This window comes from Sebastes fasciatus, chromosome 2 (assembly GCF_043250625.1).
Source record: "Sebastes fasciatus isolate fSebFas1 chromosome 2, fSebFas1.pri, whole genome shotgun sequence".
Lineage (NCBI taxonomy): Eukaryota > Metazoa > Chordata > Actinopteri > Perciformes > Sebastidae > Sebastes > Sebastes fasciatus.
The window spans coordinates 14,541,474-14,560,066 of record NC_133796.1 but is presented as its reverse complement, the minus strand read 5'-3'; the positions used below and the strand labels follow the sequence as shown (position 1 = coordinate 14,560,066).

Below are 18,593 nucleotides of genomic sequence, written 5' to 3'. Positions count from 1 at the left end.
GTCACTTTGTTCTAACCCACTGTGGGTGGAGCCTTAGGCTTGTTGCATCTATGCAGCTCAGGCTGCATCCACACTAATACGTTTTCATTTTAAATCGCATAACTTTCACGACCTTTATTCCTAACGTTCACACTACTCCGGCGTTTTCTAGCACCGAAAAACGGAGGGGTTTTAAAAAATACGACTGACCCCAATTTAGTTTTAAAACATCGGGGTTGTGTTTTAGTCTGGACGGACAGAAACAAAGTCCTTTGAAAACAATGACGCACATCCACTCCTTGATTGGGTGTTATCAGTCATGATGTGTCCTTATCCGATTCGTCACACCCGATCACGTGAACCTTTTCTGGAAGAAAACAAACAACACCAGCCTCGACCACCAGTGGTTAATTTCAACATGGATAACGAGTTACAAGTGTTGCTGACCCTGTTGTCTATTCTAGCTGCTGTTGTGTAATTAAAATCATAATTTTATAATGCTACTACTGCCTGCATGCTCAGAAGGCAAGGTGTTATTCGAGCGCTTTGTATCAATTCCTGTGTCCAGCGCTGCTTCCTGTTTACACCGTCGTTGTCAGGCGTGGTAGTATGGATGGAGATTAATTCTGATATGGCCCTAAAACGCTCGTCGGGACGGAGATTGTGTTTGTATTAATGTGGATGTAGCCTCATTTTGGTCTCTAGTAGGCTTCGAAATAGAAGTTGTGGGAATTAAAAAAGCATGGAGGAAGCGCTACTCGGAACACAAAGCAGGTGTACTTCAACAACGCAGTGTGCCTTGAAATTCATTTCCTCTCTTGTGGACAATAAAGTTATAGAGGATATGTAGCCTTGAGAAACTGTAAGGAGCTTCTTACATATTTCACACTTCAGTGAATGGAAATCACATCAGCAGGAAAAATGGGAGACGCAGACATCTGATTGGCCAGTGCATTTTCTTGTGCAACAAGCTTTTTGTTCTAAAATGAATGGCCTTCCTGTAGCTTGTAGATCACACAGTGAATACATGGTTAAAGCATAATTATCAATCAGGTTGTTCAACTAATGAGGCTGCAATGGCTCATGAAATGCAAAATGAGAGGAAGAGAGCGGAGGAATGTGAAAAGCATTTATGTGTACAGACGGACCTCATACATGCTTGTACAGAAAGCACCTGCAGCCAACTACTGTATCATTGTACTAACTGAGCTAATTAACCTTTAGGTTTGGAAGAACAATCTCTGCATTCAAAAGATTTCTAGTAACCTATAGCAGCAATGCCATGTGTAAATATAGAGGCTCTAAACCATAATACACAAGGGATGCACCGATACCAGTACCGGATCGGATATCAGGCCGATACTGACTCAAATAGCTGGATCAGATATCGGTAGGGTTGTCCCGAATACAATTTTTTGGACTTCGAAGCTTACCGATACCCAAAGCCCAGGTATCGCTATCGGAACTGTTAAAGTTGAATCGTGCATCCCTAATATACACTCCATCACTGCGATTTCCTGATCGAAACTTTACCAACAAAATTCCCAGTTTTCTCTGGATAATCACCATACGTACCTCGTGTAAATGAGGGTGTTATGGAGACCTTTCAATCCATGGAATCATTTATGCAACAGCTTAGTCACACTATTGCTTTACAGATGTACCTGTCTGATCATCCCCTAATCCCTGCTAAGTGCAGTGCACAACCACAAGTGATTACTCAGCGCTAAAGATACTAATCTGAGGTGTCCACTTCCAACAGGCTATGATTCTGCATGTGTCAGAAAACATGGAATATCAGCTACAAACAGGGATTTCCCAAGTTAATATGCAGGATTGATATCAAGGCCTCTTATGTAGGAAATTTTAAATATCCATAGTAGTGGTAGGAGTATTAAATTACTGAGATTGATCTGGAACAAAAAAAACTTAATTGGCACAGCAGAGCGTGTGCAAGTGTGTGAGCGTGTCTGTTAAGTGAGATTCAAGCCGACAGCAGCAGCTCAAAGTAAATCGTGTGTTGAAACTTGAAACGTAAAGGTCGTCTGTGAAGACAAACTAAAAACGTCAGCCAGTCTGATTTATTTTCAGTCTTCTACTTCTAAGAATTAATTGGAAACCCTTTTTATGAGAAACTATCCGTTACACACCTTTGAATTTTACAAGTTGAGACAGCTAAAGCCCATTTTTATGAGGAGGTAGACTAACCGTTTTATAGATGATGTGAATTAGGCTGAGTGGTAAATTAAAAACTTTCCTCTGACAAACTGTAAATAGAAAAGTTTCTGTTGTTTTGGGCTTTTGCGTCCATCTGAACCCATCTGTGAAAGCAAGTGCCGAGAAGAGAAGAAGAGGGAGGCTGTTAGAAGCGACGGCTATCTGCAGCCAACAGGAAAACTCACGTATTGCTAACAGTGCAGGTTGTCATTGAGTACAAAAAAATGTCTTGCCTGGGGAGTGAAAGAGATGAGAGAGAGCAATAGTGACAGAATGAGACAGAGAGAGAGTGAGATGCAAGCCTCGTGCTTCACATGAGAGGTTTGGTCCTTTCTTTGCTTCAGTGCAGCAACGGTTCCTCTCTCTCCTTTTTAGCCAACTAAATTCTGTGTGTGCAGTTCTGCCTGACCAATATATGCTGTCAGAATGAGAGATGCAGCAATTACTCTATATCCACGGTCAGTATTCTGATGTATTGGTGCACAGAGCATTCGGCCTTGCATAGTGACAGAATGTGAAAGAGCAGCGCCTGACCCTCATTACATCATCGAGGCGCCCTTGGGCAAGGCACTTAACCCCCAACTGCACTAGAGGGGCTGAACTGGGCAGCGTCCAAGTGTGAAGTTGGAGGAAGGTGTTGCTGAAATAGAGCATTCATGCTCTGTGTTTTCTGGCCCGGATACATAAATGTTGAAAGAAAATCAGCATTACTTATGCTCCCAATAATGAACCAGTGAAACATAACATTTGGGTTTTGGGTGCAGTTACCCATGATTATACTTTTAGATTTTCCACAATCATTATTATGTATTATGTGCGCTATTCTCTGAGTTATTTTCAAAAACATTTGATTGAATTATTCTGTGGACATTTCACATAATTGCCCTGTATATGAATACATAAAAGTATTGTAAATGTACCCTCCTCAAATAATGCCATTTCTACCTATGTGCCCACATGTTTGAATTAAATGTATTATTTATTAGCGCTTGTGAAACCACCCATCCGTGGATTTATTCCATTTCATTATGAATATTAAAAGGATGACAGTAGAGCCAAAGAAATCCACTAACAGCTCTATTTAAAACAACAACACCCTGCCAACTCAGTCAAAACAGCAGACAAAAAAGAAAACTGGCAATCAATAAATGTGATGGATAAAAGCAGAGAGCCTGAAAACAACACCACTTCAGGTTTCAAAGACAGGAGCAACAACAAAAAATCAACTCAGATCAAACCGACAATTGCTGCCAGCATAATTTAGTTTGTCAATAGAACCAAATGCAGAATTGTGTCGAGTTGAATTTAAAACAAAAAACACAGAAATACCTGGAATCTGTTCAAAATTCAAGAGATACCACAAAAGTCTTGCTCTTTTTTTTTTTTTTTTCTTCCTTTACAGCTTCCTCCACCAGAGAGAGGCGATAAATCTTGAGTTTTTGTACTCAGCTGAGGCAATGACTGGGCCAGAGGTCAAAACAGTAAGACAGATGAAAACAAGAGATTGTCTGGAGGCCCATTAAAGAGAAAATTGCCGAGGAGGGACAGAGACATTCATGTCCTGCCTTTGTGGCAGCAATGAAAGCGAGTGTGTGCGTTTATAAGAGTACAGTATCATGTGCAGGAGGGTGAGAGGTACCCGTATACTGTAGATGATATGACAGTGTCAGGTATTAAGGTATAAGTGCTGATATCTCGTAGTCATCCAAGTTCCAGAAACATCCATTTCTGACAGTCACACAAACATTATTTGTGACGTTCTTTTCTTTGGTACTAAGGTCTGTTTAGAGGACGGGAAAACAGCAGCCACATGTTTTGTTTTCTCCACATTTCTCCTCTCTTTCTGCACATTCTTTGTTCTTTGTCATTGCTTTGCTCACTTCGCCACAGAATGAATGTGCGCTGTGACAAAGCTGTGTGGAGAATGTGGTTCGGCCGAATTCTTATGTTAGCAGCACACAGCTATTGTTGTTGTCCCTTCCTGGAAATCCCAGCAAGTGGCTGACTCCACATGCACACACACACATCAGCGGGGAAAAAAAAACTTTAAAAACAAAAAAACACCTCTCTCTCTCTCTCTCTCCTCATTGGACCTCTGAGGTGTGTTTTTGTATGTACGATGTCTGGGGCAAAGTCACTGCTTTTGAAAATATGACATCTTTCATGACACACAGGTCATTTTTGCTCTGCTGCACCTGTCATGTAAAGCGGCATGAGGCAATCTGAGCCTCTTCATTAATTCCCAGCTTGGAAACATAAGGCCATATCACACTGCATACTAATTAATGCTCCCTATAGGACACATATGAAATCATAGCAAAGACACACATCAATTACTTGTCACTTAACCTTGCAACTATTGAAGGTGTGAACGTGGACAGAGGTAGCTGGGTGATAGGAAATAGAGAGAAAAATGAAAACCGATCTACCTGCCATCATCTTCTGGGCCTCATATGGTTCCATGTAGCCGTCATTCTCCGTCGTCACTTTTTCCGTAGTGGTCTGAGTGCCACCAGCCTGCTCGGCATCAAAAGGGTCCGCGTAGTCTTCAAGGATGATGAGCTACAGAAGAAAAGAAAAACAAAGAAAGGTGAGATAGAGAAAGGGGGGAAAAAAAGTGAAATAGAAAGAAGGGAATTCATTTTGCTGCTCTGTTGAACAATACGACATGGGTAGGTTTCAGGAGAGTGGCCTGACAGATACTGCTGCGGCCCAGGACAGGACCAGGTGATATATCCACCGAGGCAGGCCGGAGATAAAGGGAGAACACATACATAAGTAACAGTGCTGAGGACATACCTCTGTATGCCTCAGCACACCACCACAATGCCTCAGCTTTTAGCCTTACAGCACGCTCTCTGCTACTGCTGGTCCGCCTAATTATATGATAGCCCAGTGACAGGCCTACATTTCAAAAAGTAGAGGAAAGAAGACCACAACTGCTCAACTTTCTTAAGAGAAACAATTTGGCAGATTTATGCCGAGCTGGCAGTGAGCCACGGCTAATTGCAGTCTTGCTCTTTTGCTGAGCATTTTGTGCAGTAGTAGATGGCAATTAGGTGGACGTCCCGAGAACCAGAAATACAGCTCAAACCTTTAGGGAGCAGAGCAGCAGTCCGCATCTATAGTGCCTTAGGGGGATATTTGTTTCCTTGAAATGTTTGCTCCATCTACCAGGACACCGTTTTAAAAGTAAAGACCTACCCTTTGGAAGGAAATGGACTCCCATCTGAGCCATCCGTCCTCTTGGACATTGGATAATGAGGGAGGGAAGGGGGTTTGTGCCTGCTGTTTGCAAACTGACTTTGAGGCTCCTGACAGTCTAGTCCTGCCAATCAGAGGGAAGAGGAGAAGGGCACCGGCTGCATGTTCTGTCACTTGGAAACACGCTCATGCATACACCTAAGTGAGCATGTAAACACGTACATGACCGGCACTACACCCTGTGAGTCATGTGTAAGAGGAAGGGATTTGGTCTCATTATAATCAAGCTCATCACTCATCCGGCGGACGGGGCCGGGCGGGGCAGGCTGGAGGTGGACCGAGCCTCGTGCCCGCCGTGCTGTGCCTCCACCTAGCCAGCTTTTCCCGAGAGCAACCACTGTCCATCTTTGCCACAGAGGGAGCACACTTCCCAGAAGCTAACCCCATACGCAGGCCACCCATGAGACACACACACACACACACACACACACACACACACCTGCCAAGCCTCAGGGAAGCAAGTAAAATGTACAGATATACCCTTCCAACTCTGGGACTTCTCTTCGGCTGGGAAAGCACCGACATTTTTACGGCACTGATCGAGGTCAAGTGTCATTTAACGCCCATTTTTTAAAAAGACGTCTTGAAAAGTTTCAAAGTGTTTAATGCTAGAAAAGTTCACTAAGGCTGATTTGTAAGCCGCTTAGTGACAGAGAAATGCTGGCAGGTATATTCCTGCACAGATCATCTCGGCTATACATGGATTAGGCAATAATAGCAAGGGAAGTAAGTACCACGGATGTGTTTCACAGCAGCTACTGTGTGTTAAATCCACCTTCTTCAATATTCCCTCTCCATCTGTTTTGGGGAAAATAACTAGGACTTTTTTTCTGCCACAGCATAATTATGGGTTCCTCGAATGTTTTGCTTCTGTGAATTCAAGCAGGGGGAAAAATCCAATACAAACATTATCCTGGTTTGTTTTTTGCGCCACAGAAATATACATAATTCACTCGCGAGTTTAATCAAAATTCAGCCATCCAGATAAGCAACATCTTTGCGCCCCCAGAGACCCCAAAAACTCTCTGCATATTATTCGTTACAGCCACAGTGTCATCATTACCACCTCGCACCTTGTTGCATAGAAACTCATCCATCAGTAATCATAGCGTGTGCCAAACCCACCTCAGATACAGTCACTGCAAACACAGCCCAAACCTAAGAATAAGTAACCCTCACTGACAAAACATATGAATCACCTAAATGGGAGGGATGAAGGCCAGTGGCCATTTGACTGCGGTCCACATTCTGTAGCAGAGTGGCTCGAGGTTTGAGACCAGAGCCCGCAAATGTGATAAAACACTCCAAACGCTGCATCTCACAATCTCTCCAGCAGCTTTAGATGACAGCGGTAGTTTAGATATTTGCCCACAGTGAGGTTTTAGCAGAGCTAACACCTTACGCTTCTACTGCCTTACCACTTCATGAGCCCAGGGATGTTTGGGCATGTTTCAGGAAATAATGGCAATTACTTATTGAGCGGTGTGTGGAGCCAGTCCAAACACATGACATCATCTTTTGCCTTTCCTGTTGACATAATGTCAAACAAATAAAGGGCAGGATACGAGATGAAAACTTCTGATAACGTCAGACAGAGTGATGTGTTGGGATTAAATGAAATAATGGATACAAACCAAAGCTTGGATTAAAGACTCAAACACTATGCACTTTTAGTCTGGGCATGGTATGCAACAGCTTTGCTGTCCACAAGTGGATAAAGGTGCTAAATACTGGATTGGGAGCATTTTATTGGCTTTCAAGTTAGCGGCTCTCAACATGGCAATGGCGAGCCGCGGCTTGCAACTAACTGTGCTAACAGCACTAAACAGCGCAACCAGCGGTGAAAGTGCGGACTGGGCTAGCAGTGTTTAACTGAGGGGGAACCAGAGGGTGGGTGTTACGCTTCCGCGACGACGCCATCGGTCGGGACGGCGTTATCAACTGTAACCGCTGTATGAGCAGTGCAGAGCAGCGGCCATAAGCTAGCCAGGGGGACACACTCACATGCACAAATATGCACTAAAAGCATGCACAGGCGGTTCGGCTATGTCAACAAAGCGTATAAGCTCTGATTACAACACACATAGAGGGAGAGCGACTTCAGTCTCTGCTCAGGTAGACATTACTCCACTTTATTACACGGCTTTGTTGAATACTCGATTCTTATTGGTCAATCACAGAGTTCTACGGTCTGTTATTTCTTTATAGCAGACCGCTTCTATGGACGCAGTTCTGATCTCAGTCTCTGGAGGACCATTTTTGTGTCAAGTCATGTAAGTAGCTGTGTAATAAGCAGGATAATGTACAGCTACGGGTCATTGTTGTGAAATAAACCCCATCAGGGCGTCGGGGTGCCGCATAGCCCTCTCTGGGTTTATTTCACAACAATGACCGACTCGCTGTACATTATCCCTTGCATAACTTTACATGGCCAATTGTTGTTTTCTGCTCGAATTTAGCACCTGTAATATTTATGGCTTGGAAATTTTGGTGGGAAATTTTTGAGGGCAGATAAGGTAAAACACTAATGTATGTGCATTTTGCCATCCCAAACAATCAAAATCAGGCTAAATCAAAGCGTAATAGGTCTGTTGGTACTCTGGAACCAAACATGAATCAGCAATCAGTCACAAGTGGCTCTTGGTTGTTCTGCTCTTTTAAAATTACATCAAGAAGAAACTGATAAGTCGACAATCAAGATTTCTCACTTAAAATTCAGTTGGTGTGATTTAAGGCATACGTCTACAGCTGCTCACAATGTGAACATCTTAATTATGGTCCCTGTGTCCAAATATACTTAAATAAGGTTGCGAAGGCTTGTCATCAAACAGCTAACACTACAAAAAAAAGATTTACATTTTACAGGCATGTGTATATTTAGCTCCCAGTTGAGCAGTAAAAGCTCTTTTCAGCACCTGGCTCATGTTCTTATTCCAGTCAGCAGGGACGGTCAAGTTTTCTTTTCCCATAAAGTTGAAGCTGATGACAAACCAGTTACCAGCCTGAGGACGGTTGAATAAAAATGAAACAAAAAGAAGTTCGTCTTGCTATTTCACTTTCAATTAGAATTATTGGGCAAATGTGTTATAAAATAGCTCAACATTATGGCAGCAATGTGGATGACTAACAGGAGTTGTTTGTTTGGGAGGCATCTTTTTATGAAGGGGGAATTTCTCAGCCGCATGGTCATTATCAGCTCCACCCTGTGTGTGTCACACTCATACCTTTACACACCAGTAATGTGTACAACTACAGTATTCTATTGTCACCCATTAGCAGGCAGCGGTGTAATTAATTTTTGCCTACACAGATCCTTCCTGGGCATCTGGAGGTTTGAACCATCGACTGTTTAGACCAACAGACTACCTCTGTAAGGCGCCATCACCCAGCCCCTGCAGCCTAGTTCGTGTTTGGGTGGAGGAGGTGGTTAATATTTCCAAATTGTTCCAATGTGTCCTTCCTGTCCCACTGCACTAATGACTACTCGACAGCAGGAGGAGCATGGGGTTGTGAGGAGAGGGGTGCTAGAGAGCGGCAGCGTCGCCTGGGGACACACCATCTGCCTTGTGGCATGCCAGGGTGTGTCAGGACTGCAGCCAAGCCACACTTGTCATGAAAGCAAGCAAAATTCCCCCTCAGCACAAGACTGCAGCGCCTCAATATATCAGGTCTTTACTAAGCCGCGCTGTAAGCCCATATGAATCTCACAAAGCCACCTCACAGGCTTAGGCCATGTCCCCGTGGTGGCTGGGGCCTTTACTGGTCTGCAGCATAGAGAGAGAACTCACTCAATTACTTTCATTCCACAGCTCAGATCCCAGGTTGGCCATGTCTTACGCCTGACAGAGCTCTGGCGGCTTGCAACGGAGAGAGAGCAACAGACTTGTTGAAATGCACTGCAGTCTCTCAGGCGATGAGGCTGACTTCAAATCAGTGGGAACATTAGCAAAGGAGGGAGACTATAACAGGTACCTGCCACTTTGGCTCAATACTAGATCTTGACGATGCTGGAGCTTGACGGATTTACAATTCGATTGGGCTCCAGTCTTCCATTAGAAGTGAGAAAACAATTCTACTCCTGCACTCTTAAGGGAGAGAGAATGTGTTTGGACTGGCTCATCAGATAATCAGGAGCAAAAGAATGAAAAAATTGTTGACATTTTAGTTGAAAATGGTTGGACATTTGTCCTGATTATGTCCAATATTGGCATTTTGGAACCGTAAACAACTACGGTTGTGTATTGGCAAGAGTCCGGCGATACGATACGTATCATGATACAGGGGTTACAATTCAATATATTCTGATATATTGCGATACTCAAAGCAAGGTGATATATTACGATTTTTTAAATCTGAGTTTAGGAACACTGAATAGTATAAAGAGCACACCACCATATGCATAAAATTAGTGAAAAAAAAGTTTACTTTTTTAATGCAATCAGAACAGTGGGATCGGTATTTGTATTTATCACTGTCCCTATAGCATCCAGCATCATAGCACTACTTTGAGAGGGCACATACACGAGGATGGTGCATCTCTTTCCAAATGAAATAAAGTATAGGGTGAAAAAATTAGTTAATCTTTGCATGCAAACTATTAATTAAAAATAAATAGTGTTTGAGAATGAATTCAGTATCACAAAATATAATATATTCAATATTTTCGATGTTCTCTTACACCCCTATAAACAACCAGAAGCAAATGCAATATGACAGCAGACTGATTATTTCACCATGTAGGCGATAACCAGTTAAACAACTTTAGACATGTACATAAATGAAAACAAAGACTAATCTCGCTCTGGCTGAATGAGTGCAGACAGGAATATGATATTAATGTCATGGCTGGTCCAGGAAGGATTGAATGCGTCACGGGCTAGTCAAGGTTGAAGCCCCCCTGAGACTGCCAGAAAAGTCAGCAGGCTGTAGAATGAGAGAGAGGAGGGAGGGGGGGGAAAAAAGAAAGAAGGAGGGCTGACGTGTGTGATTTATGTCTCACGCCACGAGGGATTTCAGCCACTGATAACCTAATACAACCCAGTGCTTAGCAGCTCAATTGCATTAAGGCATTTCAAAAGGCTTTTTGTTGCTGCTATTGCTCTTTTGTTCTTCGGTGTAAGAAAGAAAAGAAAGCATGCCACTATTGTGAGGACAGAAAGCCACTTTAAAGAAAGAGAGGTGAGAGAAGGCAAAAGATATGGGGACACTCTTTTTTGTGTTATCTTTCTGCAGAAGAGAGCTGCAATGCATAAAGTGCGTTTACTCCTGCTGGATGGAAAACTGTTCAAATGCTCATGTAAAACTCCAAACTCAGCAAGCTGGGCCTCACTGCCGTGCCTCTGCTGATAGCTCCTCCACCTTATCTTTGTCTGTAAACATAGGATGAACGCTGTGTGTGCACTGCGCAGTCAACCTAAGATAACTTGGCAACAATTTTCTAGAAAGAACATACTGGTAAGAAACACTCCCTCAAGGCAATTTATTTAAGCAAGCATGATCACAGCTTCTCTGTTGACATAATGCAGTTACTATCAATAAGATGCTTTCATGTTGCTAAGAGGCGAGCGCAAATCTGGTTACAATTCATTGAAGGCCTCTTGTGAAGACTGAGCCCTGCTGGGCTCTATATCCACCATACAGATTAGGCAGACGGAAAATTGGCTTTGCCTCTAAAAGGAGAGACAGTGCAGGAGTGCATTTCCCACCATACAGACCTGACGTTAATGAAACTTTATTGAAATGATTCCAAAGGAACACGGTTGCTGCTTGAGCTCCTCCTACCATTACGAGCCTGGAAGAGTGATGTGACTCCTTCTAAAGGCCTACTTAGGAGTCAGCACAGGCAGCTAATCAAATTACTATATTTGCTTCAAAGACGCCTTTTCACTATCAGTCACAAGCCACCGCGGTCCGCACACCAATGAAGAGCACTTCGCTTGAGATAAACAAAAAAAAAAATCAGTTTATTTCCAGGTAAGTTCATTTGCTTTGCTTTTAATCTAATTGGAGAATCATTCAAGAGCAGCCATTCAGTGTCAGTACGCCTGCTCGTCCTTGTGAATCAACACAAACAAATACTGACTTCACAGATAAAAGCATGCCCACACCTCTTCAGAACATGTATGACCTGGTGAAAAAACATCCCTTCTATAGTCCTTTCCTACCACTCAGCCTCAAAAGTGCATTTTCTTGACCATACCAGCAAGCCATTATACCATATATCACCAGCAAGCTCAGGATTTAGAGACATAACGACATATACTTTACTGTATATGTTTTGAGGATTACATTTAGCATTCCCCTTTGCACATCAATGTGCTCAGCCAGCAGTTTCACATGTGTCTCCCTCAACGACATCTGTGCTGTTCAAAGAACAGCTCACTTCTGGCTGCCGACTTATGTATTACACACCACCCCCTTTAAGGTTAAGACCACATTAAATGTTGGTTCTTCAGATCTCTGCACTCTTACCCATGTGGGGCGGCTTTCGCACGGCAGTCGGGGTGAAGCCGGTTCTTTTGGCACAACTGATTTAGCCTGTTGTTGATCATGGGTTTGCTTGGGAATGCTTCCAGATGCAGCCAACAGTGACACTGATAACATGTACCACACTTGTGGGTAAAACATGAGCAATACATAAAATAGTGGAGCCATAACAGTATTGAATGGAAAACACATTATGTACACCTGGATAGTCCCCACATCACCACTTCAGGTATGGGTTACTGTGCATAATGAGGCTTTTATGGCACCTATAGTCCAGTATATTCTGGGTCATAACGCTGCACATATGCACTCGCAAATCAGGTATGTGTGTGTGCATGAGTTGCACAAACACACACACAAGGGATCAGTGCTCGTTCAAATCAGACTTTCTAAAGATATTAATCAAATGATGATTTAAAGGATTAAATTATCTGTCAAATAGTCATGTCATCATCACATTCAGAAACCGCTGGATTCACCAACAGCTGATTTTTTGCTTCTCTAATCCCTTTGTTATCCTTTGGGAAGCATAAATATGCAGTTTAACAGAATCCCATCACATAATTTCTGGAGTTATCTGCGTTCATAGTGAAGAGATCTTACAGTATGTGGATGTTATTATCTGCCTAAAAGCATCTTTAAAAGCCATTAAGAGTACATTGTAGCATCCCAGAACACCCCTATACCCAATTTCAGCCCTCAAGACACAGAATGCATTACAATACAATCTAATAATCATATTAATATGTCTCAAAAGAGTTTATAGGCGTTTAGGTGTCTGTTCGGTGTCCACAAAATTAACTTGTTACATTGTTGTTGCAAATGCTTGTTTTGAATAATAGCTCAACTCCAATTAACAGCAATCAGTGTAGGCTACTGGAACAAATAATTGCACAGAGCACTTTTCTGTCAGGATTTGTTATGCTGAAAGACCTCGAAAAACAAATGTTTTGCGTATTTCACAAACTCAAAGATCACAACTATGGTTTTGAATTGCTGTGTTTAAAACATCCACATGAGCTGCCAACTGATCTGCATGCCCACGTCTGTACCATCAATATGCTGTCAGGCTGTAAAGGAAGTAGATGTGTGTTAACAAAAGAGTGTCACTGGGATCCTTCAGACAAACAGGCGAAAGAGAATTCTTTGTCCCGCATACCCATTCATTCCTTTCCGTACTTGAACAAATCGCCTAGCAGCTCTCACAATTTTAAGTAGCTAAATAACCTTACTTTTCAATAAATTCCTACTCTAGCGTCCCTCCTCTCCTGATGAATGACTGTATCATCCTTTAGCACCCAAGGGCAGTGAAGCACAAAAAGCACCCCAACTTGTCCCCTGAGGACCTCCTTCATTGGGACACACTGCACATAGCCACTTAAGACCTCCAGAGGAGAAAGGGGAGGAGGCCGTGGGTTGCACCCTATGAAGGTGCTCTTAATATGCGACAGATATTCAAGATTAAGTACTTGACGACACGCTTGACTAAATCCAATTTCCTTCCTCTGCCCCCGTCCCTCTGTGATAGATTTATTGGCAGTGTTTCAGCTACATACAGTTAGTGTGCGGCACAAGGGTCCATAATAATTCAGGTGCTACAATGGAATGTTGGTATTTTATAAAATATGATAATCCCATGCTGCTGCGAAGGAGCGATTTGTCCTCAACATGGGCTACACTAATTTCCCTCATCACTACGGTTACAATTATTATGCAAACACCGATTTGTTTGAGACTGAGGCTGAGAAAAGGAATAATAAAGTTGTTTCATCAAACACAAGTAATATGCTGACACATACTTCGGACATGCAATTCATTCCCCGTGTGATGCTGCTACCACAACGAACAAGCAACAACACAATTGTTTATCGCTGCCCCTATAAGATAGAGAGTGACACAACTAGGAAAGTAGGGCTTCATGAAACAACATGAGGAGATCCGCTGGGACGCAGGCTTTGATTTTGGCGGAGTGATTTATAGAGCAGGGAGAAAAACAAGCTGCAGTCAGGCCGTAAACAAAGCTACAGATTTTGATGTGAGGACGTTTTGATTGAGGCTGGAAGCTCTGTGGCCTCAGATAGCCTCTGTGTGGTGAGGATGCACTGAGGTCCCTGCACGTCGCCTACACTGACAATAGAAGGAGCGCGCAGGGTGGAGTCCCATACCGCTGCTATTGCTACGTGGCTTCCCACCTCTCAGAGTAGGATAGCAAACAGGCTATATTAGGAGGGGTGAGGGACAATCACCACAAAGGGCCCTCAGTGGAGCATGCAACAGTTATGTGCAGCCGCCATTTGTCACTATTTCCGACATCTAGATTGCTCATGTCAAAACAGCCGGGAACATTAGCCCTGGTTGTATTTTAGCAAGCAAGCAAGCAGCCAGAATACCCAGCCTACACACAGGGGCGAGCACAGACTTGTCAAGTTAAAAAGGGAATGTCACCAAGTTGTAAACACTTCCTGACAGGAAGGGAGCACTTCCTTAATCCTGGAGCAACCGAGCCATTCCTTATTTTCCACCAAACAACTGCAGATAGCGGCTTTCTTCCTCTACCCGCGTTCCTATCACAATAACAGCTCATTTTAACCGTGACAAATAAAAACAGTAAAATGTGACCTCTTGGGAGTAAATCAAAGATCTGAGCAGCTCCACAACAGACTCAAAATTGTTTGGTGGATTTGTTTCTTCATTCACAGAATGAAATGAAAGCCTGGAATCCCACTAAGAAGAAATGGAAGTGCTCAGCTTCCTGGTGGGCACTCAGATCACAGGGCAGCTCTGTTTGCAAGACGGAAGTCTGGCCGCCTCCTGCAGTGTGACACAAAAACAACAGCCTGCGCTCACACGCAGGAGATAAAAAGGCAAATGGGATCTGCACGACCTCTAAAGTATACTGTATTTTGATGCAAAAATAACTATTTGGTTCCAGCTGAAATTTGCATCATTGGGAGGGCAGAGCTACCGATTTTGCAAAAACGGTGCAAAAACAGTCAATGCTTCGTGCAGATTCTCCCCTTTGTGCCTCAGATGGCACGCAAGCTTCAGGCTCAATTTGTTTCCTTTTAATCGGTGTGTGACGATCTGCCTGCCGACCAGGACTCCCTCCTTCTAGACTCAGCTACACACACACACTGTCATTAAACAAAACAGAGCCATGTGTCTACAACTCCCCAGTGGCCAGAGCCGCAGCACTAGTCTGCAGGCTAATTGTGACCTGGTGGAATCATGTGACTGATGTTCCGGTGCAAAGCTAGAAAAAGCAAATCGAGCAACAAACACAACAGACTCCGTCGGGACTCTTTAAAGTGGAAAGAAAGCTCCCAGATGGAGGGGGAGAAGAAAATAAGCAAACAATGGCTAAAGGCCATCATTTCCAAGACCTATAACTTTCAGGCACATGTGGTGAGATGGCTGTATATAAAACCTAACCATGACCAGTTATTACACTCAGCGATGCTGGCTTACAGCGCCATCATGTAAATGTAATAGGATTTGTGGATTCACCAAAATGATATCTTGGTGAAAAGCCGAACCTTTCGGTGCTCAATTGAATAACCATTACATTATGGCTACCAGCACATCCTCCTCTGCTGCTGCTACAAGATGACTTCATCCTGCCCAACAGAGGCGGGGCTTAAACATGTGCGCTGTTAGGCTCTGAGCTCCTTCCTTCCTTTCAAAGTGCCCTTCCAGGATTCTTGTTCAGGTCGCAGGAATTCATTGTGGCGGTCTTTTGTCATAGAAAGTAAAGCATAAAAAAAAACAGTGAGTGTAAAATATGTTTGGCATGAAAAGAACAATTTGTGGTATCCTGAGTGGTGGGTAATTAAAACTGAATATCTTTATAGTTGTGAACTAGCCGGGGTGACTTTGAGAAAAATGCCTTAGATGCTTAAAATAGTTGTGGAAATGCATGGCATTCTTTGACAGCTCAGTGGGTCAAACTCTGGAAACAAAAATCTCATACCTGCCACTTCATGCCAACAACATCACAGTCTAGACTTTACTGTTAGTATTGAGTCAGAGTAGCCATAGCAACACATTGTCTTAGTTATTTACCGTAATTATCAAAACAATTATCTACTCGGCCCACCACTGACGGTAACACGTTTGTCACAACTGAGCACAATTAAGCAAAACAACAGCTGCAAAATCCAAGACATGTATAACACAGCTTTCATGCCAATCTGTTGATTATTTCAACCTGGGTATCACATTGTCACAGCAGTGGAAAATTACCATGAATCATTACTGTTGAGGCTATGTATTATTTCCATTATGTATTCATTCAGCTTGGAGGTCCAGAGGTGTAAAAGAGTCTACATTTTTTAATAATCTGTGTAAGAAAATAGCCCTTTATATTCAACACTATGACTTTTACTCCGCCAAAGAGCAACAATAATTGTAGAGCAACAAGGGCACATCCTGCACCACTCTGACATCCAGTCAGGCCCGCTATCTAACCTAACCAGCCTCCGTCTGATACAAAAAGGTAGAGAACTGCACTTAAAAGGCGTGCTATAACAAAACATGATGGGCTCTGATGTTTTCATCCATTTTTCTGGCTCCCTGAAGAAAACCACTCTCGCAGATCCAGGTGATATTGACGTTTGTGCTTGACATTTCTCCCATCACTGACAGAGATGATGAGAGCGTAAAAGGCCGGTGGGATGCATTTATAAAACTCTACTGATGTCTGGAGTGCCAGGGTGAAAGGCCAAGTGAAGATATTCAGGTTGTGGGGAGAAACGAAGCTGAGTCGGGTTCGGCCATGCTCTACGGGCGCTGTAACCCGCAGGCCAGTCAAACAAGCCTGATCTACCCACGCTAGAAGACTGGAGCTCTGAAGGTGTGTCTGGTGAGGAGGACGTAATTCAGCTCTTTCGCATGCTGCAGTGCACCATCTCAGGTTCAATCTGATTAGTACACATCCAAATGGACTCAAAGATATGCAAATGCTAAATGGAAGGAAGTTTTCCATGACAAATGACGCCAGAATCAGCCTGTACTGGAGGATCATTGTATTTGTATGGACTGATATTCATTGTATTTGACATATTATTTACTATGAAATACAATGTCTGATCTTTACCGGCAACTACACGACTTCTCCTGACTTCTACTTTGAGGATGTTAAAGCTTAAATCAGCCATGTTTTCAAATGATATTATTTGAATCCACATGTAGAGGGTTGCATATATTGAAGTGGTGTATGGTTAAATCATAGTTTACACATCCACCAACTTCAATATACACAGCCTCCCCCCCAAGTCACTGCACCAGGCAGAGAAATAGTCTAACACATAAACCCCTATAAATCCACAAATTGTCCTTTTTTACACTTTGGTTTTTATACAGATTAATCAAACAAGATATAGTGTATTAATTTGTGAGCTAAGATAAAGTTTAGCTAAACGACTGCTGGCGGTCAGAGACAGATATGAGAGTGGTATCGATCTTCTCATCTAACTCTCAGCAAGAAAGCAATTAAGAATATTTTCCAAACTGTCAAACTATTCCTTTAAATCGAAAATGTACTAACGTGGGCCTAAAGGGTCAAGCAGCCGATGTCTACTTGAAACATTCAAGGGGGCAAACAAAATATTTAAAACAATATATTTTTTTTATATATTTTGCTTCTAGGACTCATTCACAAGTCAAAAATACAAAGTGCTTTATAAATGGCCCACCAAATTTTACTGAAATCTATTGACTATACAGGATCAAAAACATCCCCTTCTTGGATACCAATGGTTTTCCACCTCCAGCATGAAATGCTGAGCCAAGTCTTATAAAAAGGTGCATGGAAGGGATGGAGCAAAATAAACACAGAGGAAATCTGTCGATCCAGATGTTTCTGTTGGCTGAAAACAACTGGCTGGGCTTCTGATCCCAAACTCTATAGATAGATATGCAAACTGGCTCCTATTGTAGGATCACTGAGTTAAAGGGACCCCGACTCCGAGCCATGAAGGGAGCCAAAGTTAGACTGGAACAGCAGTTCCCCAGGTGCATAGACAGATACTGATGCCGACGGGCTGCACTTCACTTCAAGGATGCCGCAGCCTGTCGGCTCCGCGCCGCTGCTTTTGTTTACACATTTCCGAGTGGAGCCCGTCATCACTTTCGCGTGTCCTTGAGAGAAGTTAGGCTAGTGCTGAGTAGAGCGATGAGCTGGGAGATGAGGCCTTTAATTAGCTCCAAGGCGGGATGATAATTGATCATCTCCCTCAACTCATTCTACCATGAAGGGCTTGTTGCCACCATTAAAAACACAACACATCACAACAGGCCTTGGAAACTCAAAACCACAAGAAACAATCTGCATCAAAATTAAGCTCTGTATGAACTCCAAACGTAGACAAAAATACACTGAATAAATTAACACCTCTTAGAAAATGATTGGCACAAAAAACAACACAGAGTTGAAACACTGTGAGATAAAATAAGACACCTGTGAAAATGTAGCAGATATATTATGTTTTGCAGTATATCGTTGCATAGTAAAACTAATTTATCTCACTTTTTTTCCCCCACGGAAGCCTGGTGAATAGAAATGGACTGAGGAGAATTCACTTGATGCTACTATTGGCATTTCAGGCATTAGGTAAGCAGTGATATAATTAGCATTCATGAGTCAAGTA

At 42.9% G+C, this 18,593-nt stretch overlaps 1 protein-coding gene and 1 long non-coding RNA gene across 6 annotated transcripts in view; both read right to left on the bottom strand.

Moving 5' to 3' along the window:
• Positions 1-18,593, bottom strand: part of LOC141753017 (uncharacterized) — a 602,052-nt gene that overhangs the window by 422,259 nt on the left and 161,200 nt on the right. The gene's annotated exons all lie outside the window — the stretch shown is intronic.
• The window catches only part of shf (Src homology 2 domain containing F), a 108,898-nt gene that overhangs the window by 84,932 nt on the left and 5,373 nt on the right, over positions 1-18,593 (bottom strand). For all 5 annotated transcript variants that reach the window (XM_074611142.1, XM_074611160.1, XM_074611152.1 and 2 more), the window contains exon 2: positions 4,626-4,758. In XM_074611142.1, the coding sequence (XP_074467243.1) occupies positions 4,626-4,758 (133 nt within the window). The remainder of the gene's footprint in view (positions 1-4,625; positions 4,759-18,593) is intronic.